Source organism: Protopterus annectens, chromosome 2.part0, assembly GCF_019279795.1.
Source record: "Protopterus annectens isolate FY-2018-M chromosome 2.part0, PAN1.0, whole genome shotgun sequence".
NCBI classification, from domain to species: domain Eukaryota; kingdom Metazoa; phylum Chordata; order Ceratodontiformes; family Protopteridae; genus Protopterus; species Protopterus annectens.
Genome location: NC_056728.1, coordinates 1,824,600,619 through 1,824,625,504, shown reverse-complemented (window position 1 = coordinate 1,824,625,504; position 24,886 = coordinate 1,824,600,619). Strand labels below are relative to the sequence as shown.

The 24,886-nt window shown below is 39.6% G+C and overlaps 1 protein-coding gene across 1 annotated transcript in view; it reads right to left on the bottom strand.

Moving 5' to 3' along the window:
* Window positions 1–24,886, bottom strand: part of PNOC (prepronociceptin) — a 382,100-nt gene that overhangs the window by 39,220 nt on the left and 317,994 nt on the right. Inside the window, exon 3 of the mRNA XM_044061856.1 lies at window positions 1,654–1,794. Coding sequence (XP_043917791.1) covers window positions 1,654–1,779 — 126 coding nt within the window. The 5' untranslated portion in view covers window positions 1,780–1,794. The remainder of the gene's footprint in view (window positions 1–1,653; window positions 1,795–24,886) is intronic.

The following is a 24,886-nucleotide window of genomic DNA, read 5'->3' as shown; positions in this document are numbered from 1 at the left end:
ATTACCCACACCCAGAAGTGGGTTATTGCTATTATACAATGACATTATTTAAGAAAAAAAATAATTACTTTTCTTAAATAATGGCATTGTATAATGCCTCTTTGCTGCCCTTCCGCAGCTGTCTGGTATTCTGCGGCAGTTCTGATGTACTGCGCATGTGTATGCCTACTCAGTACATCAGAGCTGTGGGCAAAAGCAACAGAGAAAGCAAGATCTCTGTTGCTTTTTACAAACTGTTTCGCTATGTTAAATGGGTTTAACATAGCGAGACAGCTTTAAAAAAAGCAACAGAGAATCTCTGTTGCTTACTTTAAAGCTGTCTTGCTATGTTAAACCTATTTAATATAGTGAGACAGTTTTGAAAAAAGCAACGGAGAAAGCAAGATTTGGTGTGCATTACTATGAACTGTCTTTGTGGGACTGCCTTCATTGGGATCCTGTTTAAGCAGAGGAATTTTGTGTTATTACTTCATTAGAAATGTTATCCTGTCCAATTTGCTATCTTTTATTCAAATAAAATTGCATTTGGCCATTTTTTATTTATTGTCTGATTGATTGGTTGAGTGAGTGATTAAGCTGCATTCTGTGTCAATTTATATTGAAATCAGCTGCAGACAATGGGAAACCTGCCTACTGACTACAAACTGTTTATCCTTACAACCGCACGCATCATCAGACGGCAGAGCCAGATGACGTAATCTGAAAATAAGTGTACAATTGCGCACTATGCAGTACAAACAGAAGCAAGTTTATCAAACTTCATAAATAAGGCTCCACAGAAGTAAAAAAAAGAAGTATACATTTCCAGTTGTCATATCTAAAAGCCCATTTTACACGAAATGCAAAAACATAATTAAAGCAAATAAACACATGATATTTAAAACTGCTGTCAAGTTCACTCTGTGTAGCAGATATTTTGATTATGACTGAGGGTTCCTCGAAGAATCTGCCATGGCCCCAGAGTAAGACAAAGATGGTCCCAGCTATTCCTGTTGCAAATGTTGCTTCCAAATGTGAAATCTCTGCTATTGTCAATCTCTGTAATAAGCCCAGTACACCCTAGCTTGTGCAATATATACAAATAGTCCTAACTGAAGACATAAGATCACCCACTTATTCTTTTGTTCAGATTTTAAATCTCACAATGATGTGTTAGTGGGCATGTGGTCTTGTTATGTCTCTCACCACTTGCTCAGCTCTTGATATTTTTGTGTATGTTAAATTGAACCTCTGTAGATGATTCCTTTAGGTCATACATTCAGTGGAATTGATTTTGTAAAGAAAACTAAAATATAGCAAACAAGCAAACAGTATTAATTGCAGAAGATTTATTCTGCTTATGTTATGTGTTTCTCCTGGTATGTTTGTATACATGTAGCTGTCCTCACAATATTTTTGTCAAAAATCAAGTCAATGAACAAAAGGTTCCCTCACATCTGTGCTGTTATCTGGGTCATTAAATTCTGAAGAAAATAAAAATAAATGAAAGACTATGTGGACACCTGCAATGGCAAAAATACAAATGCTTTTGTTGCTGTTGTTGTTGTTGTCAACCATGTATAATTGCTGAAGGTGAAGGCATAAATACATATTTGCTCTTTTCTACATCTAGGTTTAATTTCCATTCAGGTGATTGTTATAGCAAGGTCTTACCAGAGCATCAAAGGTACTGTACTGGTACAGGTGTTTACTGCAGGCCAGGCAGTCTTTCTGGCAATCCCCGTGCACTCTAGCAAAGAGACACAGCAGCAGTAGCAAAGTCACAAACATAGTCTTCATTCTGGCACGTTCAAACTAGAATAAAGGAAAGGGACAGAAGTGTTAATTATCTGGTAAGTATCATTGGTGGTTACACTTGCCAATTATTAGGTAGAACTCTTACCAGAAAGACAGAAAACTTTTCAAATTACATGCAGTTTACAGAAGAATATCATAATTAAGCTCATGCGATCATTATTTGTTGTTATGTGGACTGTTAACAGACTGTATTACTGGCTGTTTAAGTTCATTAAAAGATTTTTAACTCCTCCATGTATTCTGAAATAGCTATTATGTTTCCGTTATGGTTTTAGTTTGGCAGTGTAATCAACCTAACATCATCCTAATGGGGCCTGTAAGAAACTTCCCACAAATTACTATGTTTATCTTATGGTTTTAGTTTGACACTGTCATCAGTGTAAGAACATGCTTGAAGTACTGGTTACAACAGCTAGTGCAATTGGCAGCGGTAGACTCAGGGATCACAACCTTAGGTGTTATAAACAGACATAAAGTGCTTCTTCACATAATGTAAAAAATGGCTGCTGTACTACATTTGGCAAAGTTTCTTGTGGTGATATTTTGCTGGAAGCTGTACTACATTTGGCAAACTTTCTTGTGGTGATATTCTGTTGGCAGCAGTACTACATTTGGCAAAGTTTCTTGTGGTGATATTCTGATGGCAGCTCTACTACATTTAGTAACATTTCTTGTGGTGATATTCTGTTGGCAGGTGTACTACGTTTGGTAACATTTTTTGTGGTGATATTTTGCTGGCAGGTGTACTACATTTGGCAAAGTTTCTTCTAGTGATATTCTGCTGGCAGCTGTACTACATTTGGTAATGTTTCTTGTGTTGATATTCTGCTGGCAGCTGTACTACATTTGGTAATGTTTCTTGTGGTGATATTCTGCTGGCAGCTGTACTACATTTGGTTTCTTGTGGTGATACTCGGCTGGTAGGTGTACAACATTTGGTAATGTTTCTTGTGGTGATATTCTGCTGGCAGCTGTACTACATTTGGTAATGTTTCCTGCAATGATATTTTGCTGGCAGCTGTACTACATTTGGAAATATTACTTGTGGTGATATTTTGCTTGCAGCTGTATGACATTTGGTAATGTTTCTTGTGATATTCTGCTGGCAGCTGTACTACATTTGGTAATGTTTCTTGTGGTGATATTCTGCTGGCAGGTGTACTACATTTGGTAATGTTTCTTGTGGTGATATTCTGCTGGCAGCTGTACATTTGGTAATGTTTCTTCTGATATTTTGCTGGCAACTGTACTACATTTGGTAATGTTTCTTGTGGTGATATTTTGCTGGCAGCTGTACTGCATTTGATAATGTTTCTTGTGGTGATATTTTGCTGGTAGCTGTAATACATTTGGTAATGTTTCTTGTGGTGATATTCTGCAGGCAGCTCTACTACATTTGGTAATGTTTCTTGTGGTGATATTTTGCTGGCAGCTGTACTACATTTGGCAATGTTTATTGTGGTGATATTTTGCTGGAAGCTGTAATACATTTGGTAATGTTTCTTGTGGTGATATTTTGCTGGCAGCTGTACTACATTTGGTAATGTTTCTTGTGGTGATATTCTGCTAGCAGCTGTACTACATTTGGTAATGTTTCTTGTGGTGATATTCTGCTGACAGCTGTACTACATTTGATAATGTTTCTTGTGGTGATATTCTGCTGGCAGCTGTACTACATTTGGTAATGTTTCTTGTGATGATATTCTGCTGGCATCTGTACTACATTTGGTAATGTTCCTTGTGGTGATATCCTGCTGGCAGCTGTACTACATTTGATAATGTTTCTTGTGGTGATATTCAGCTGGAAGCTGTACTACATTTGGTAATGTTTCTTGTGGTGATATTCTGTTGACAGCTGTAGTACATTTGGTAATGTTTCTTGTTGTGATATCCTGCTGGCAGCTGTACTACATCTGGAAATGATTCATGTGGTGATATTCTGCTGGCAGCTGTACTACATTTGGTAATGTTTTTTGTTGTGATATTCTGCTGGCAGCTGCACTACATTTGGTAATGTTTCTTGTGATATTCTGTTGGCAGGTGTACTACATTTGGTAATGTTTCTTGTGGTGATATTTTGCTGGCAGCTGTACTACATTTGGTAATGTTTCTTGTGGTGACATGCTGATGGAAGCTGTACTACATTTGTTAATGTTTCTTGTGGGGATATTCTACTGGCAGCTGTACTACATTTGGTAATGTTTATTGTGGTGATATTCTGCTGGCAGCTGTACTACATTTGGTAATGTTTCTCATGGTGATATTTTGCTGGCAGCTGTACTACATTTCGTAATGTTTCTCTTGGTGATATTTTGCTGGCAGCTGTACTACATTTGGTAATGTTTCTTATGGTGATATTTTGCTGGCAGCTGTACTACATTTGGTAATGTTCCTTGTGGTGATATTTTGCTGGCAGCTCTACTACATTTGGTAATGTTTCTTGTGGTGATATTCTGCTAGCAGCTCTACTACATTTGGTAATGTTTCTTATTTTGCTGGCAGCTCTACTACATTTGGTAATGTTTCTTGTGGTGATATTTTGCTGGCAGCTGTACTACATTTGGTAATGCTTCTTGTGGTGATATTTTTCTGGCAGCTGTACTACATTTGTTAATGCTTCATGTGATGACATTTTGCTGTCAGCTGTATTACATTTGGTAATGCTTCTTGTTGTGATATTTTACTGGCAGGTGTACTACATTTGGTAATGTTTCTTGTGGTGATATTCTGCTGCCAGCTGTATTACATTTGGTAATGTTTCTTGTGGTGATATTTTGATGGAAGCTGTACTACATTTGGTAATGTTTCTTGTGGTGATATTTTGATGGCAGCTGTACTACATTTGGTAATGTTTCTTGTGGTGATATTCTGCTGGTAACTGTACTACATTTGGTAATTTTTCTTGTGGTGATCTGCTTGCAGCTGTACTACATTTGGTAATATTTCTTGGGGTGATATTCTGCTGGCAGCTGTACTACATTTGGTAATGTTTCTTGTGGTGATATTCTGCTGCCAGCTGTATTACATTTGGTAATGTTTCTTGTGATGATATTCTACTGGCAGCTGTACTACATTTGGTAATGTTTATTGTGGTGATATTCTGCTGGCAGCTGTACTACATTTGGTAATGTTTCTTGTGGTGCTATTCTGCTGGCAGCTGTACTACATTTGGTAATGTTTCTTGTGGTGATATTCTGCTGGCAGTTGTACTACATTAGGTAATGTTTTCCATGATGATATTTTGCTGGCAGGTGTACTACATTTGGTGATGTTTAATGTGGTGATGTTTTACTGGTGGCTCTACTTCATTTGGTAATTTTTCTTGTGGTGATATTTTGCTGGCAGCTCTACTACATTTGGTAATGTTTCTTGTGGCAATATTCTGCTGTCAGCTCTACTACATTTGGTAATGTTTCTTGTGGTGATATTTTGCTGGCAGCTCTGCTACATTTGGTAATGTTTTTTGTGGTGAGATTTTGCTGGCAGCTGTACTACATTTGGTAATGTTTCTTGTGGCGATATTTTGCTGGTAGCTGTACAACATTTGGTAATGCTTCTTGTGGTGATATTTTGCTGGCAGCTGCACTACATTCGGTAATGCTTCTTGTGGTGATATTTTGCTGGCAGCTGTACTACATTTGGTAATGTTTCTTGTGGTAATATTTTGCTGGCAACTGTGCTACATTTGGTAATGTTTCTTGTGGTGATCTTCTGCTGGCAGCTGTACTACATTTGGTAATGTTTCTTGTGGTGATATTCTGCTGACAGTTGTACTACATTTGGTAATGTTTCTTGTGGTGATATTCTACTGGCAGCTGTACTACATTGGTAATGTTTCTTGTGGTGATATTTTGATGGCAGCTGTACTACATTTGTTAATGTTTCTTGTGATATTTTGATGGCAGCTGTACTACATTTGGTAATGTTTCTTGTGGTGATATTCTGCTGGTAGCTGTACTACATTTGGTAATGTTTCTTGTGGTGATATTCTGCTGGCAGCTGTACTACATTTGGTAATGTTTCTTGTGGTGATATTTTGCTGGCAGCTGTACTACATTTGGAAATATTACTTGTGGTGACATTTTGCTGGCAGCTATACTACATTTGGTAATGTTTCTTGTGATATTCTGCTGGCAGCTGTACTACATTTGGTAATGTTTCTTGTCGTGATATTCTGCTGGCAGCTGTACTACATTTGGTAATGTTTCTTGTGGTGATATTCTGCTGGCAGGTGTACTACATTTGGTAATGTTTCTTGTGGGGATATTCTGCTGGCAGCTGTACATTTGGTAATGTTTCTTCTGATATTTTGCTGGCAACTGTACTACATTTGGTAATGTTTCTTGTGGTGATATTTTGCTGGCAGCTGTACTACATTTGGTAATGTTTCTTGTGGAGATATTTTGCTGGTAGCTGTAATACATTTGGTAATGTTTATTGTGGTGATATTCTGTTAGCAGCTGTACTACATTTGGTAATGTTTCTTGTGGTGATATTTTGCTGGCAGCTGTACTACATTTGGCAATGTTTATTGTGGTGATATTTTGCTGGAAGCTGTACTACATTTGGTAATGTTTCTTGTGGTGATATTTTGTTGGCAGCTGTACTACATTTGGTTATGTTTCTTGTGGTGATGTTTTGCTGGCAGCAGTACTTCATTAGGTAATGTTTCTTGTGGTGATATTCTGCTAGCAGCTGTACTACATTTGGTAATGTTTCTTGTGGTGATATTCTGCTGGCAGCTGTACTACATTTGATAATGTTTCTTGTTGTGATATTCTGCTGGCAGCTGTACTACATTTGGTAATGTTTCTTGTGGTGATATTCTGCTGGCATCTGTACTACATTTGGTAATGTTTCTTGTGGTGATATCCTGCTGGCAGCTGTACTACATTTGGTAATGTTTCTTGTGGTGATATTCAGCTGGAAGCTGCACTACATTTGGTAATGCTTCTTGTGGTGATATTCTGTTGGCAGCTGTAGTACATTTGGTAATGTTTCTCGTTGTGATATCCTGCTGGCAGCTGTACGACATTTGGAAATATTTCATGTGGTGATATTCTGCTGGCAGCTGTACTACATTTGGTAATGTTTCTTGTGGTGATATTCTGATGGCAGCTGCACTACATTTGGTAATGTTTCTTGTGATATTCTGTTGGCAGGAGTACTACATTTGGTAATGTTTCTTGTGGTGATATTTTGCTGGCAGCTGTACTACATTTGGTAATGTTTCTTGTGGTGACATTCTGATGGAAGCTGTACCACATTTGTTAATGTTTCTTGTGGGGATATTCTACTGGCAGCTGTACTGCATTTGGTAATGTTTATTATGGTGATATTCTGCTGGCAGCTGTACTACATTTTTAATGTTTCTTGTGGTGATATTCTGCTGGCAGCTTTACTACATTTGGTAATGTTTCCATGGTGATATTTTGCTGGCAGCTGTATTACATTTCGTAATGTTTCTTGTGGTGACATTCTGATGGAAGCTGTACCACGATTGTTAATGTTTCTTGTGGGGATATTCTACTGGCAGCTGTACTACATTTGGTAATGTTTATTATGGTGATATTCTGCTGGCAGCTGTACTACATTTTTAATGTTTCTTGTGGTGATATTCTGCTGGCAGCTTTACTACATTTGGTAATGTTTCCATGGTGATATTTTGCTGGCAGCTGTACTACATTTGGTAATGTTTCTTGTGGTGATATTTTGCTGGCAGCTGTACTACATTTGGTAATGCTCCTTGTGATATTTTTCTGGCAGCTGTACTACATTTGGTAATGCTTAGTGTGATGACATTTTGCTGTCAGCTGTATTACATTGGGTAATGCTTCTTGTGGTGATATTTTACTGGCAGGTGTACTACATTTGGTAATCTTTCTTGTGGTGATATTCTGCTGCCAGCTGTATTACATTTGGTAATGTTTCTTGTGGTGATATTTTGATGGAAGCTGTACTACATTTGGAAATGTTTCTTGTGGTGATATTTTGATGGCAGATGTACTACATTTGGTAATGTTTCTTGTGGTGATATTCTGCTGGTAACTGTACTACATTTGGTAATGTTTCTTGTGGTGATCTGCTTGCAGCTATACTACATTTGGTTATATTTCTTGTGGTGATATTCTGCTGGCAGCTGTACTACATTCGGTAATGTTTCTTGTGGTGATATTCTGCTGCCAGCTGTATTACATTTGGTAATGTTTCTTGTGATGATATTCTACTAGCAGCTGTACTACATTTGGTAATGTTTATTGTGGTGATATTCTGTTGGCAGCTGTACTACATTTGGTAATGTTTCTTGTGGTGCTATTCTGCTGGCAGCTGTACTACATTTGGTAATGTTTCTTGTGGTCATATTCTGCTGGCAGTTGTACTACATTAGGTAATGTTTCCTGTGGTGATATTTTGCTGGCAGTTGTACTACATTTGGTGATGTTTACCGTGGTGATATTTTACTGGTGGCTGTACTTCATTTGGTAATTTTTCTTGTGGTGATATTTTGCTGGCAGCTCTACTACATTTGGTAATGTTTCTTGTGGTGATATTCTGCTGTCAGCTCTACTACATTTGGTAATGTTTCTTGTGGTGATATTTTGCTGGCAGCTCTGCTACATTTGGCAATGTTTCTTGTGGTGATATTTTGCTGGCAGCTGTACTACATTTGGTAATGTTTCTTGTGATGATATTTTGCTGGTAGCTGTACAACATTTGGTAATGCTTCTTGTGGTGATATTTTGCTGGCAGCTGCACTGCATTTGGTAATGCTTCTTGTGGTGATATTTTGCTGCAGCTGTACTACATTTGGTAATGTTTCTTGTGGTAATATTTTGCTGGCAGCTGTACTACATTTGGTAATGTTTCTTGTGGTGATCTTCTGCTGGCAGCTGTACTACATTTGGTAATGTTTCTTGTGGTGATATTCTGCTGACAGGTGTACTACATTTGGTAATGTTTCTTGTGGTGATATTCTGCTGGCAGCTGTACTATATTTGGTAATGTTTCTTGTGGTGATATTTTGATGGCAGCTGTACTACATTTGGTAATGTTTCTTGTGATATTCTGCTGGCAGCTGTACTACATTTGGTAATGTTTCTTGTGGTGATATTCTGCTGGCAGCTGTACTACATTTGGTAATGTTTCTTGTGGTGATATTCTGCTGGTAGCTGTACTACATTTGGTAATGTTTCTTGTTGTGATATTCTGCTGGCAGCTGTACTACATTTGGTAATGTTTCTTGTGGTGATATTCTGCTGGTAGCTGTACTACATTTGGTAATGTTTCTTGTTGTGATATTCTGCTGGCAGCTGTACTACATTTGGTAATGTTTCTTGTGGTGATATTCTGCTGGCAGCTGTACTACATTTGGTAATGTTTCTTGTGGTGATATTTTGCTGGCAGCTGTACTACATTTGGAAATATTACTTGTGGTGATATTTTGCTGGCAGCTGTACTACATTTGGTAATGTTTCTTGTGATATTCTGCTGGCAGCTGTACTACATTTGGTAATGTTTCTTGTGGTGATATTCTGCTGGCAGCTGTACTACATTTGGTAATGTTTCTTGTGGTGATATTCTGCTGGCAGCTGTACTACATTTGGTAATGTTTCTTGTGGGGATATTCTGCTGGCAGCTGTACATTTGGCAATGTTTCTTCTGATATTTTGCTGGCAACTGTACTGCATTTGGTCATGTTTCTTGTGGTGATATTTTGCTGGCAGCTGTACTACATTTGGTAATGTTTCTTGTGGTGATATTTTGCTGGTAGCTGTAATACATTTGGTAATGTTTCTTGTGGTGATATTCTGCTAGCAGCTGTACTACATTTGGTAATGTTTCTTGTGGAGATATTTTGCTGACAGCTGTACTACATTTGGCAATGTTTATTGTGGTGATATTCTGCTGGCAGCTGTACTACATTTGGTAATGTTTCTTGTGGTGATATTTTGCTGGCAGCTGTACTACATTTGGTAATGTTTCTTGTGGTGATGTTTTGCTGGCAGCAGTACTTCATTTGTTAATGTTTCTTGTGGTGATATTCTGCTAGCAGCTGTACTACATTTGGTAATGTTTCTTGTTTTGATATTCTGCTGGCAGCTGTACTACATTTGATAATGTTTCTTGTGGTGATATTCTGCTGGCAGCTGTACTACATGTGGTAAAGTTTCTTGTGGTGATATTCTGCTGGCATCTGTACTACATTTGGTAATGTTTCTTGTGGTGATATCCTGCTGGCAGCTGTACTACATTTGGTAATGTTTCTTGTGGTGATATTCAGCTGGAAGCTGTACTACATTTGGTAATGTTTCTTGTGGTGATATTCTGTTGGCAGCTGTAGTACATTTGGTAATTTTTCTTGTTGTGATATCCTGCTGGCAGCTGTACTACATTTGGAAATATTTAATGTGGTGATATTCTGCTGGCAGCTGTACTACATTTGGTAATGTTTCTTGTGGTGGATATTCTGCTGGCAGCTGCACCACATTTGGTAATGTTTCTTGTGATATTCTGTTGGCAGGTGTACTACATTTGGTAATGTTTCTTGTGGTGATATGTTGCTGGCAGCTGTACTACATTTGGCAATGTTTATTGCGGTGATATTCTGCTGGCAGCTGTACTAACTTTGGTAATGTTTCTTGTGGCGATATTCTACTGGCAGCTGTACTACATTTGGTAATGTTTATTGTGGTGATATTCTGCTGGCAGCTGTACTACATTTGGTAATGTTTCTTGTGGTGATATTCTGCTGGCAGCTTTACTACATTTGGTAATGTTTCTCATGGTGATATTTTGCTGGCAGCTGTACTACATTTCGTAATGTTTCTCTTGGTGATATTTTGCTGGCAGCTGTACTACATTTGGTAATGTTTCTTGTGCTGATATTTTGCTGGCAGCTCTACTACATTTGGTAATGTTTCTTGTGGTGATATTTTGCTGGCAGCTCTACTACATTTGGTAATGTTTCTTGTGGTGATATTCTGCTAGCAGCTCTACTACATTTGGTAATGTTTCGTGTGATGACATTTTGCTGGCAGCTCTACTACATTTGGTAATGTTTCTTGTGGTGATATTTTGCTGTCAGCTGTACTACATTTGGTAATGCTTCTTGTGGTGATATTTTGCTGGCAGGTGTACTACATTTGGTAATGTTTCTTGTGGTGATATTCTGCTGCCAGCTGTATTACATTTGGTAATGTTTCTTGTGGTGATATTTTGATCGAAGCTGTACTACATTTGTTAATGTTTCTTGTGGTGATCTGCTTGCAGCTATACTGCATTTGGTAATATTTCTTGTGGTGATATTCTGCTGGCATCCGTACTACATTTGGTAATGTTTCTTGTGGTGATATTCTGCTGGCAGCTGTATTACATTTGGTAATGTTTCTTGTGATGATATTCTACTGGCAGCTGTACTACTTTTGGTAATGTTTATTGTGGTGATATTCTGCTGGCAGCTGTACTACATTTGGTAATGTTTCTTGCGGTGTTATTCTGCTGGCAGCTGTACTACATTTGGGAATGTTTCTTGTGGTGATATTCTGCTGGCAGTTGTACTACATTACGTAATGTTTGCTGTGGTGATATTTTGCTGGCAGCTGTACTACATTTGGTTATTTGTAACGTGGTGATATTTTACTGGCAGCTGTGCTACATTTGGTAATGTTTCTTGTGGTGATATTCTGCTGGCAGCTATACTACATTTGGTAATGTTTTTGGTGGTGATATTCTGCTGGCAGCTGTACCACATTTGGTAATGTTTCTTTTGATGATATTCTACTGGCAGCTGTACTACATTTGGTAATGTTTATCGTGATGATATTTTACTGGCAGGTGTACTTCATTTGGTAATGTTTCTTCTGGTAATATTTTGCTGGCAGCTGTACTACATTTGGTAATGTTTCTTGTGGTGATATTTTGCTGGCAGCTCTACTACATTTGGTAATGTTTCTTGTGGTGATATACTGCTGTCAGCTCTATTGCATTTGGTAATGTTTCTTGTGGTGATATTTTGCTGGCAGTTTTGCTACATTTGGTAGTGCTTCTTGTGGTGATGTTTTGCTGGCAGCTATACTACATTTGGTAATGTTTCTTGTGGTGATATTTTTTGACAGCTGTACTACATTTGGTAATGCTTCTTGTGGTGATATTTTGCTGGCAGCTGTACTACATTTGGTAATGCTTCTTGTGGTGATATTTTGCTGGCAGCTGTACTACATTTGGTAATGTTTCTTGTGGTGATATTCTGCTGGCAGCTGTGCTACATTTGTTAATGTTTCTTGTGGTGATATTCTGCTGGCAGCTCTACTACATTTGATAATGTTTCTTGTGGTGATATTCTGCTGGCAGCTGTACTAAATTTGGTAATGTTTCTTGTGGTGATATTCTGCTGGCAGCTGTACTACATTTGGTAATGTTTCTTGCGGTGATATTCTGCTGGCAGCTGTACTACATTTGGTAATGTTTCTTGTGGTGGCATTCTGCTGGCAGCTGTACTACATTTGGTAATGTTTCTTGTGGTGATATTTTGCTGGCAGCTGTGCTACATTTGTTAATGTTTCTTGTGGTGACATTCTGCTGGCAGCTGTACTACATTTGGTATATTTTTGTGGTGATATTCTGCTGGCCGCTGTACTACATTTTGTAATGTTTCTTGTGGTGATATTCTGCTGGCAGCTGTACTACAGTTGGTAATGTTTCTTGTGGTGATATTCTGCTGGCAGCTGTACTACATTTGGTAATGTTTCTTGTGGTGATGTTCTGCTGGCAGGTGTACTACATTTGGTAATGTTTCTTGTGGTGATATTCTGCTAGCAGCTGTACTACATTTGGTAATGTTTCTTGTGGAGATATTTTGCTGGCAGCTGTGCTACATTTGGTAATGTTTCTTGTGGTGATATTCTGCTTCATTTTCAAATTCAGAGCAAATAAACAGGGAAGTGGCCATGACCTGCACAACAGTACAAAAATGGAGGGCTACTTTCTATGTTGCACTGATTGCCTTTCATTGCCACTCACTATCTTTACCACACAAAAACACGGACATGAATACATCTGTGTAACTTGTGACCACATACTGGCACAAAATGTGATGTACTGTAGACCCACAAGGTCTTAGCTGCCCAATGATGGTGCAGCTAATAAACATTCTAAAACAGTAACTGTCTGTTTGTGTGCATGTGGACGGGGGCAGTCTGGGTAATGGCCCTGCCATAGCTTCTACCATTGACAATGTTTGTAGTGGTGGGACCATCAGCCTAATGTGCCCTTTTAAAATCAGCAGTGGATCTATTTTTCCATTCAATAAGTCCTTTCTGCTTTCACTGGTTATTTAATGTTTTTGTTTACTCTCCTACACTACATTAATTTTCCTATCTAGACAATATCATTTGGTAATGTTTCTTGTGGTGATATTCTGCTGGCAGCTGTACTACATTTGGTAATGTTTCTTGTGGTGATATTCTGCTGGCAGGTGTACTGCATTTGGTAATGTTTCTTGTGGTGATATTCTGCTGGCAGCTGTACTACATTTGGTAATGTTTCTTGTGGTGATATTCTGCTGGCAGCTGTACTACATTTGGTAATGTTTCTTGTGGTGATATTCTGCTGGCAGCTGTGCTACATTTGTTAATGTTTCTTGTGATATTCTGCTGGCAGCTCTACTACATTTGATAATGTTTCTTGTGGTGATATTCTGCTGGCAGCTGTACTACATTTGATAATGTTTCTTGTGGTGATATTCTGCTGGCAGCTGTACTACATTTGGTAATGTTTCTTGTGGTAATATTCTGCTGGCAGCTGTACTACATTTGGTAATGTTTCTTGCGGTGATATTCTGCTGGTAGCTGTACTACATTTGGTAATGTTTCTTGTGGTGATATTCTGCTGGCAGCTGTACTACATTTGGTAATGTTTCTTGTGGTGATATTTTGCAGGCAGCTGTGCTACATTTGTTAATGTTTCTTGTGGTGACATTCTGCTGGCAGCTGTACTACATTTGGTATATTTTTGTGGTGATATTCTGCTGGCAGCTGTACTACATTTGGTAATGTTTCTTGTGGTGATATTCTGCTGGCAGCTGTACTACAGTTGGTAATGTTTCTTGTGGTGATATTCTGCTGGCAGCTGTACTACATTTGGTAATGTTTCTTGCGGTGATGTTCTGCTGGCAGCTGTACTACATTTGGTAATGTTTCTTGTGGTGATATTTTGCTGGCAGCTGTACTACATTTGGTAATGTTTCTTGTGGTGATATTCTGCTTCATTTTCAAATTCAGAGCAAATAAACAGGGAAGTGGCCATGACCTGTACAACAGTACAAAAATGGAGGGCTACTTTCAATGTTGCACTGATCGCCTTTCATTGCCACTCACTATCTTTACCACACACAAACACGGACATGAACACATCTGTGTAACTTGTGACTACATACTGGCACAAAATGTGATGTACTGTAGACCCACAAGGTCTTAGCTGCCCAATGATGGTGCAGCTAATAAACATTCTAAAACAGTAACTGTCTGTTTGTGTGCATGTGGACGGGGGCAGTCTGGGTAATGGCCCTGCCATAGCTTCTACCATTGACAATGTTTGTAGTGGTGGGACCATCACCCTAATCTGCCCTTTTAGAATCAGCAGTGGATCTATTTATCCATTCAATAAGTCCTTTCTGCTTTCACTGGTTATTTAATGTTTTTGTTTACTCTCCTACACTACATTAATTTTCCTATCTAGACAATATCATTTTTAAAAATTAGTTCATTTTTGATTATGTTTACTGGATTCACTCAACTGATCAAGACCGAGTTGAACAGCCTCCATTTGCTAGACAGAATTTTTCTAAGAGTGCATCACTCTGCATGTGTACCTATAACGTCTTATTGTATATCCACATCCGAAGATGAACGGACTTTAGAAAACATATAACTAATAGTAATGATGGTTATTCAGTGGTCTGTAGCCCCTATACTTACACATGAATCTATTTTGTTATTTAAATTTTGTTATGCCTGATGATCTTTTGTATCATGAAAATGGCTGTTGTCAGCTGTACTATAAGTTGATTCACTATATATTTTTCACTATATATTTTTATTGTCCTCACAAAAGCTTTCAATCTTGTACCATCCCATCTTTTATAACTCACTTTCCAATGAGGGTACCTGCAACCAAGCCCTCCTGTTGCCTAAAATCTTCCACTCAAGACAGACACTTCAAGGCCAAAATTGTTAGCTCTTTCTTTTGTTCTGGGATGCTTAAAGACTCAGTCCTTTCATCTCCTTTGCTTTTCTTATTTATTAAAATGCTTGCAGTTAGCCTCCCACACTTCCCTATCACCCTACATACTATTGACTGGTGATGGATAGATATAATCTTTCCTATGCTGCAATCAAAAAAACAGCCGCAAACACACACCCAAACTCACCAACTGGCTAACTTATATAAGGAATCCAGAATCAAACTCAAAGTTTCTAATGTTTTCCACAAGTGGTAAATAACTTTCAATAACCTGAACTCCCTGGAAACCACCAAACACTTCCAAGACCTAGGGATATGACTAAATCAACAGCTTAGCTTTCACAATCATGTACAATTAACTGAAGCCAAAATGAACTCACAAATGTTTTAGGAAAGTAAGATTTCTCACTTTCTATCACACTGAAGGAAGGATAGCTACAGGTAAAGGGGTGTTTCTTTCATAACTCAAGCACAGGCTTCCTCTGATGGCATCAGCTTTCAAGAAAAACTTCCCTACCTTACAAATGTCTGCCAACAACATCTGCAGATTCATTACATTATTACCCAAGACACATCACTGTCAGGTTCTTGCTAAAGCCCACTGGTTATCTATCACTCACAGGATAAACCCTTTACTAGGATCCTTTACTTTTCAAACTTATTAACCTTAAATTTTGCTCTTTCTTTGCCAGCTGGTTATTTTCATGGATCTCAGTCTACAACCTCAGATGACTTATTTTAGTATAACCTCCCTTCAGATGTCAAAATTAGAAGTCCACTGCAGAGACCGTAGTTTCTCCATCCTAGAGCAATAAGCCTGGGAATCCCTTCCTAGCTCTCTTAAAGAATACTTCACCTTTAGAATGTTCTAAAGGCACAAAAAATACCTCCTATTTAAAGACGCAATTTTTTCATGCTATAAAAATTGAACAATTACCTCACTTAGCCACCCTTCCATTGCATTTCCTGCTCACAGATGAAAAGGCCCACTTCCATTAACCAAAACACCCACTAATACTCATTTGAGCTTAGGTGTTTATATGATGTACATTGAGGCAACTTTTCCCACACTCTGTTTTCTCTAACTGTGATGATAATCCCTTTTTCTCTCTTCTTAAGTATGTTCTATTTTATTGTTTGTATAATTCCCTCCCTTTATGTCATTGTTTCTTTCAGAATTTGTGTTACATATCTAATAATTCTCTGTTATTTCACACTTGCTACTTTATATGCTTTTGTATGCTTCAGTTGTGTTTATTGTATTTTATATTTTGTAAGAATCTTTTTTTCTGCTCTTGGGCTAAACATGTAAGCAGTCCAAAGAGACCAGTGTTTTACCACAGTTAAATGTTTAAATAAATGAATGCACACATAGATACATAAGCAAATATTATTCAAAATTTTTCTAAATTAAATGTTTGGATACCATTTAGTATTATAGGTCTGTAGGTTCATAGGTAGGTACTAGGCTATCTGCCCGAGGGCATTTATAAGCCTAGCCAGTGTGTCGGCTTTCGCTGCCCCATTGATTAATTAACTGAGCCTCCGTCAAGAAGAGCCAATGAAGTGATCTCAGGGTTGTATTTTCTGTTACCCATCCACTTGTCAAGGTTTCTCTTGAAGAGTGTTAGTGAGGGGCTCTGCCTAATGTAGTTAGGAATTTTGTTCCAAAGCATGGGGAGTCTCTGTGACAGGAATCTATCCCTCCAGCATGTTTTATTTATTGTTGTGGTGAGGTTTAGCTTACTAGAGCACATGGCTCGCAGTGACATGGATTTCTTTAGGTGGAGTATGTCCATCAATTTTGAGTTGGACATGGCTTTGTAAGTCAGGCATAGATCACCTCTGAGTAAGCGATATGCCACTGAGTACAGCCGGAGTTTTTTCAGTCGGTCTGCATAGGACATATGTTTGAGGACAGTAATCCTCTTGGTGAGGTACTTTTGTGGTCTTTCCAGCTGTTGGAAGTGTCTTGTGAGGTACATCCCAAATGGGGCATTGTACTCTATGATGGGTCTGATGAGTGACGTGTAGAGGGGCACTATAATTTATTTCTAGATATGAACCCTTTAGTAATTAGATGGGCCACATAGAAGCATTTCCTAACTACTTTGACAATATGATTGTCAAAGGAGAGATTACTATCTACCTGGGTCCCCAGATATCTTATTACCTCTTCTGTATTAAGGGGGCTGCCGCCTATTTGGTAATTCGTGGGTGTTTTGTTTTTCCCAAATGGGATGACTATGCATTTTTTGGCATTTAGCTTGAGGCCATGATTTTGACACCAGGTGTTCGTCTCAGTAAGGCCTTTTTGGAGGATGTCCGTGTCAGCCGGAGTGTCAATTATGACTTCCAGTTTGCAACCATCAGTGAACTTGGTTAGCCATAGTCATCCTTTATTTGCCTGTACTTCTGAGAGGTATATGCAGAACAGTAGGGGTCACAGGACCGAGCCTTGCGGGACACCACTTGTGACTGGTTTAGGGTCAGACCTGGAGCCTGCTATTCTTGCTGTGTGAGTTCTGTCTGTAAGCCAGTTGGCAACCCATCTTGTGACGTAGGGGTTTATGTTAAGGCTGGTGAGTTTTTCTATAATACCTGAGTGAGGAATGGTGTTGAACACCTTGGCGAGGTCAATGTAGGCTGTGTGAACCACCTTTCCCTCGTCTATGGCCTTGGTGACTGTCTCAAAGAAGTCAACCAGGTTTAGTAGGCATGATCTGCCCTTAACAAAGCTGGACTGGGTTGCATCAAGTGTTTGGAGGTTCCCAATGTCTTTGTTAATGAGTTCCATGATGATGCGCTCCATAGCTTTGCAGACCAGGCTAGTCAGGCTTATGGGGCGATAGTTACCAGGGTCACTTGTGGCCCCTCCTTTGTAGAGTGGAATAACTGTTGTTGTGCACCATTCTATTGGCATGTAGCCTGTGGAGAAGATGAGGTTGAACAGCATGTTTAGGTGGGGGGTTAGTTCGTTCTGTAGTTTGTGCAAGACGCATCCTGGGACACCATCTGGCCCCACTGATGCTGTGTTTTTGGCTTTTGAAAGGGCTGTTTTCACCTGTGCGTTTGTGATTTCCAGGACATTACACTTTTCCGATATTGTTGTGGGCCCTTTTGGAGGTGAGGAGGGGTGTAGTTTGCACTGAATCTATCTGCCAGGATGTTGGCAATATCAGTAGGTTCAGTATATTTTGTGCTATTTTGCACTAGCTCATAGCATATCTGTGAGTTGTCACTTAGATTCTTGACATAGCTAAAGAAGGCTTTGTGATTATCTTTTGAATCCTTGTTTATTTTTCTTTTGAAGTTAGCCTTGGATGATTTTATGAGGGACCTTAGTTTCTTACTGATACTGATCAGGGATGTCTTTCTTTCTTGGAATTTGTTTTTTTTCTGAACTAGTTTCCTCCTTTTATTGTATAACCTGTTTATGGCAGGGGTCCACCAGACTGGCTTCCTTCTCTTAGGGGAGTGAGTCTTGGTTTTGCTAGGAATGGCATGATCCATGCATCCTTGTAGGTGCTCATAGAGTGCATTTGTAAAGGATTCTGCATCTTGGGCAGCGCTATCCTTTAGCATGGGGGCTGTGAAACTTACCACCTCTGTCTTAACTAAGGTGAAGTTTGCTTTAGAAAAGATTTTCACTGTGGTTTACTTGGTTGAGGGAGGTGGTGGAGTGTGGACATCCAGAGTGATTAGTTTATGGTCTGATCTAACCAGTAACAGATTGACCTCTGGTGCGGAACACCTATCGCCAATGTTGGTGATGACCAAGTCCAATATGTTTTCACCTCTGGTAGGGGAGTTTACCAGCTGATACAGGGCATTTGAGTTGATAAAGTCCAGGAAGCGCTGAACCTGGGAGTTTGTACTCAAGTAGTTTTCCTAGTTAATGGTAGGGTAATTGAAATCGTCCAATATCAGGATGTTCGGTAGGACCTTCATGTTTTCCAGTGTCTCCAGAAAGGCAGAGTGGTGATCCTGGGTCATGGAGGGTGATCTGTAGCAGGCCACAATTTGCATTGCAGATTTGCCCGATGTTAGTTGCACATGGATGATCTCAGAGGTTGCATGCTGCACCATTAACCTGGAGGTTTAGGTATCCTTGATGAATACGGATACACCCCCTCCTTTTGTGTTTCGGTCCGTGATCTGTGGCCGAAATGTGTGGTATGAGTTGTAGCCCGGTAGTGCTGGAGTGCTCTCTGGAGCCTTGAACCAGGTTTCAGTTACTGCACAGATGTTGACGTTCTCCATACTGAGTAGTGCTTCGAGTGCATGCATTTTGAGATTTAAACTCCTGGCGTTGAGTAGCATAACCCTCATTTTTTTATTTGTGCTGTTTATGGAGTTGGGTTTGACTTTTGAGCCTTGCCTAAAAAAGGCACTATGGGGGCAGCAAGAGCCTTGGCCAGTATTTGAAAGCCTAGGGGTGACAAGTGCAAGCCATGTCTTGCGAAGCAATGCGGCTTGTCAAGCATTTTGTCCCAGGCTGACAGACACTTGATCCCCTTTGAATGACACCAGAAGCTTAGCCAATTGTTGAAATTGATAATTTTTTTCTTTATACTGAGGTATCATTCTTGGTGAGGGCAGGATGCTACTCAGGGTCAGGGTCATACCAGCCTGGGCTACATGATCAGAGAGCTCTTCCATGTCTCTTTTCATGTAGTCCAGGGAGGTATGTCTCAGGTCATTCACACCAACATGAACAATGACAGAGTCATATTTGTACTTGTTCTGGAGTGACCTGAGTGCTTGTGTTATGTGGTGGATTCTGGCTCCCGACAGGCAGCTAACAGTAACCTTCTCCTTGCCCAGCCTAGTGAGTGGGACGTCAGTGTGCCTGACTATAGAGTCACCGATTACTAGTGTGTTAGGTATGTTATTTCACCTTAAGGGCTGTGATTGTGTGGCACATTGATTTTGTGTTTTATGTATTGTCTGGTTTGTGACGGGAGGTGTAGTTTTTTTGGGTGTCTGCTTTGGAGCTCTCTGATGCTTTTGCAGGTTTTTATTTAGGGCTTCCGAGTATGATTTAGTGTATTTATGTGTATTTTTTGCCAGTGCTGGTTTAGTAAGTCTCTGTGAGGCTGGAGGTGTGTTGGCAAGTGTTAGCCTTCTCCTCATGACTGTCTGTTCCAGTCTTGGGTGAAGAGACCTTAGCCTCCAGTTTGGCTGTATAATTGCATCTCTCGCATATGTTAGTTTTTTGTGGTAGGAGGAGAGGGTTGTCTGTGTACATGAGGTAGTTGTAACATTGCCTCAGGATACCCAGGTTCACCATCTGGACTGGAGAGTACACCTGAAGTTGCCCTTTGGTCATGCCTGAATAGTAGGGTGAGCTGCTTAGTCGCTTGGTTGGTGAGGGGTGGATAAAGAGCCTTGCCCTGCTGGGCAATCAAGTCTCGGGGTATTTTACTGCTTGCTATTATGTCTGAACAAGTGCTGGACTGTAGGATGTCTTTATAGTTACAAGTTACTGTTTATATAAAAATTGTTAAAATGATTCCTGTATATTAAGACTTTGTTCTGAATAAAAAAAAGTCAGAAAAAATAAAGAGAATTCCTCTTGGAAATATGACGGATGACTTGACTAACCTCCTTTTTTTCTCTTTACTTTGAACTCCTCATAAAGATAATCAGGCGGTTGACATGTAATGGCATTAAGCATCAGCAGGCACATCGTATTAACTTCCACTATTTTTTTACCCTTTTAAATTTTATTTAATACATTATGATCACTCTTTCCTACATCTTATGGACATCTGAGCAGAATGGCAATATTTTGGTGTGTGACATAAAACAAAAACAGTAGCAAAAGACAGCATTAACTGTTAATTTTTTAACTTTGAGGGCACATCTAATAAAAAATAAGAAAGCATTGTTTACAAAAAAGGTAGAATAGCCTCATTGAAACCATCCCTTTGGAGATAAGGAAAGTTATACTGCCAAACATTTTGCATCCAGCTTAATCCAATCCATATCAACTACCCAAAGTCATATCAAGTCAATTGCTTCATCTATAAATAATAGATTAGGAGCCATCAGGTAACATTCAGTTCATATCATACTAAACAAAGCAACAGAATTTGTCTGTATGAGACATCCAGAAGTGTGATTCAAGCTTTTTTATTTAATATCTTTTTCTAAGAATAATTTTACAGAACTTTACTAGTGTGATTTATGTCCTTTGCAAACAGCTGCACTCCCAAAACATCAGCATCACAGTATTTCTCCTCAGAGTCCACTTGTATGCTAAGCATAATAATGTGCAACAGAGGCTCCTAAAGCACAGCAAAATACACTTTAACCACCAACTTTGTAAACAAAAACCTTATGGGTAAACTGCACATCACATACAAATGTAGTCACACACTGTCTATGAGCAGCGTGACTTAAACAATGTATAATCTCACAGCTTAATCACTCTCAATGCAGCACTCAGATCACTTTTTTACTTCAGAGATGTCATTCTTAACTCATTCCCTACAGTAGAGCCCTTTTGAGTGTATACCTTTAACTCCCAGTGGGCGTGGCTTCAGCTTTTAAAAAATGAATTTATCACCTTACAGTTCTAACAAACACTTGTTAACAAAGGTCATATATCAATACAGTTGTGTTTGCCATCATATTTGCTTCAAGATAAAATATTCTGATACCTTGTGTATAGCATGGTTTTGGATTTATTAATGCAAATATGACCAGGCAATATTTGACGCCTAGAGGAGCAGTAGGAGGTAACTGCAGAAACGCCTGTAGATGTCATTCGGCTGTAATGAGTACTAGCTGTGCCCAGGTGTAGGTCCCAACCTGATTGTGAAAGCCATATGGGTCCCATACAGACACTTCAGTGCAAGTCCTGTGGAGGACAGCTGCAGATAACTAGTAACAAAATGGCAAAAGTTCTACTTTCACTGCAGGTTATTACCTGTAAAGCTCAACAAAGCATCAGTCAAACCCTATGTAGGGCTCCCCTATGCTTGTTCTGCATAAAATCATTTAAGAACAATACTAAATCAAATACAAACAGTTAAGTCTGAAAACTAAAAGAGTTTAGTAAATGAAATCAGTGATCTAGATGTCTGGATCTTATAACTGTCATTATGAGGCATGGCTCATATAATTTTATCTCTTAAATCTTTGTACATCTGTCATCCTTGCTGCTGGACCTGTCTGTTGCTCTTCCCTTGTCCCCTCCCTTCCTAATGCACTCAACATATGTTATATACTGAAACACTTTCTCTAATTCTGGTCATGTGATTGTTGTCCTTCACAGAGTGCATGTGCTATCCATGGCACAACTCCATGGTGTATGCTCTTGTCCTGGTTATTGATTGCCCTTCATAGAGGGGTCTACTATACATGGTCGACATTTCAGAATGCTGAAGACCATATGGCCGCGATCATATGATCAACATTCGAAATGTCTACCATGTAATTAAAAAAAAAAAAAAAAAAACACAACAGTAACTTACCTTCACACTACTAGCAGGGGGGGCTATGCCGTCCTGTCCCCCCATTGGGGCTACGCCCCCACACCCCCCTGTAACTTGAATATACCAATTCCGAGATCGCACTACAGCGCAGAAGATGGAAATCTTTCCATTCTACACTGTATGGAGATACTGGTTCCACATGATCGACATTTTGAATGTCGATCATATGGTCTTGGTCGTATGGTCTTCGACATTATGAAATGTCGACCATGTGTATGGAACCCTCGTAGAGTGCACATGCTATCCATGACACAACTTCATGGTGCATGTTCTTGTCCTGATTGATGCTGGCAGATTCTTCAGTTACAAATAAACCTCAATGCTGTACCGGCAAGTGAAGGGCTTGCCAGCAAAATATAATGCAAGGCCACACCTTCTCAAAGGTAATCAGATAATAGAAAGGGACAGTAAGGGTATTAACCTAGCAATTCCATGTCTATGGTATTTGCTAGCACTTGCTGATGACTTTTATTCTTTGACCCTATTTTACTAGAAGGACCACCCACCCTTTACAGTGAGCCTGAGACTGGAGTACAGTAGAAGTGAAAGGCTATGGGTATCCTTATGGGATGGACCACCTTCCTGAGACAGAAAGATATATTTACATTCACTGCTTAATGGTCTCTGTGGAGGGATGTAGGAGCAACAAACATAGAGAAAGCAGGCTATATAGTAGCATGATGTTGTTGACAAATATACCCTGAAGTCAGTGTATGTGTTGCAGGCCGGAGAAATTTGCTAGCATGCCTGCTTCCTGTAAACTGAAAATGTACACATTGAAGTGTATATTTACAGAACCACCATCTATTTAGTTAAGGTCCTCGATGAATGGGGTGGGGCAAAGTAGACTCGGCTATCCACTTTTTCTGGGGAGTATACTCCCAGCTATATAGTGAGTCTAATTCAAGTTAATAGGTTCAATTCAGACTGGGGAAAAGGCTATTTCAGCTATTACTATGGCACCCAATGTACTACTTTTTGAAGAGGATGGGGATGGGGGGCTGAAAACTCAGAATATTATCTCATTAACACCCATGTGATGTGGAATGTCACACCCTAGCAACCTGCACTCAGTTTGCATTCCAGAGCATTTTCTGAAAAATAAACATAAAAGCATAAGATAAACAAAGTAAATATTTTTGAACAATAAAAGCTACTAAAACTGCACAAGTAGCAATGTTATCAGTAAGAAGTATTGTTTACAGTGATAATAGTCTGTGCATTCATTGTCTTTCCATAAATACTGTTCATAGGTCCATAGGTTGATACTAGGCTATCTGCCCTAGGGCATTTATAAGCCTAGCCAGAGTGTGTTTGGCTTTCACCACCCTTTTAGATTAGTAGACTGTGCCTCTGTATAGTAGGTCACAGAAAATAGCCCTTTTAAGGTTAGTTTACTGTGCCTCTGTCTAGCAGGGACACAGAAGAGATCCCAGGGGTAAACTTACGATCTCCCATCCACTTGTCAAGATTTCTCTTGAAGAGGGTCAGTGAGGGGCTCTGCCTAACATGGATTGGGATTTGTTCCAGAGTGAGGGGAGCCTCTGGGATACGAATCTATCCCTCCAGCATGTCCTATTTATTTCTGTGCTGAGGTTTAAGTCCCTGGAGCATGTAGCTCTAAGGGATTTGGATTTCCTGAGGTGGAGCATGTCCATTAATTCTGGGTTGGACATGGCTTTGTACATCAGGCACAGATTGACTCTGGGTATGCGGTAAGCAACTGAGTAGAGCTGGAGTTTCTTTAGCCGAACTGCATAGGGCATCTGTTTGAGTCCCTCGATCCTCTTGGTGAGGTACTTTTTGGGTCTTTCCAGTTGCTGCAGGTGTCAGGTAAGGTACATCCCAAATGGGGCATTGTATTCAATTATGGGCCGGATGAGTGATGAGTAGAGGGGCACAATCACTTGATCTAGATATGAACCCTTTCATGATAAGATGGGCTATATAGAAGGACTTTCTAACCACTTTGGCAACGTGATTGTCAAAGGAGAGATTACTATCTACTTGGGTCCCCAAGTCGCTAATTAATTCTTCTGTACTTAATGGATTACCACCTATGTGGTAATTTGTGGGCACTTTGTTTTTCCCAAAGGGGATGACTATGTACTTTTTGGCATTTAGCTTTAGGCCATGGCTCTGGCACCAGTTATCCATCTCTGTGAGACCCTTTTGGAGGATGCTTGTGTCAGCCAGAGAGTCAATTATGGCGCCCAGTATGCAGTCATCTGTGAACTTGGTCAGCTATAGTCCTCCCGTGTTAGCCTGTACCTCAGAGAAATATATACCGAACAAGAGAGGTCCCAGGACTGAGCCTTGTGGAATGCCACTTGTAACTGGTTTAG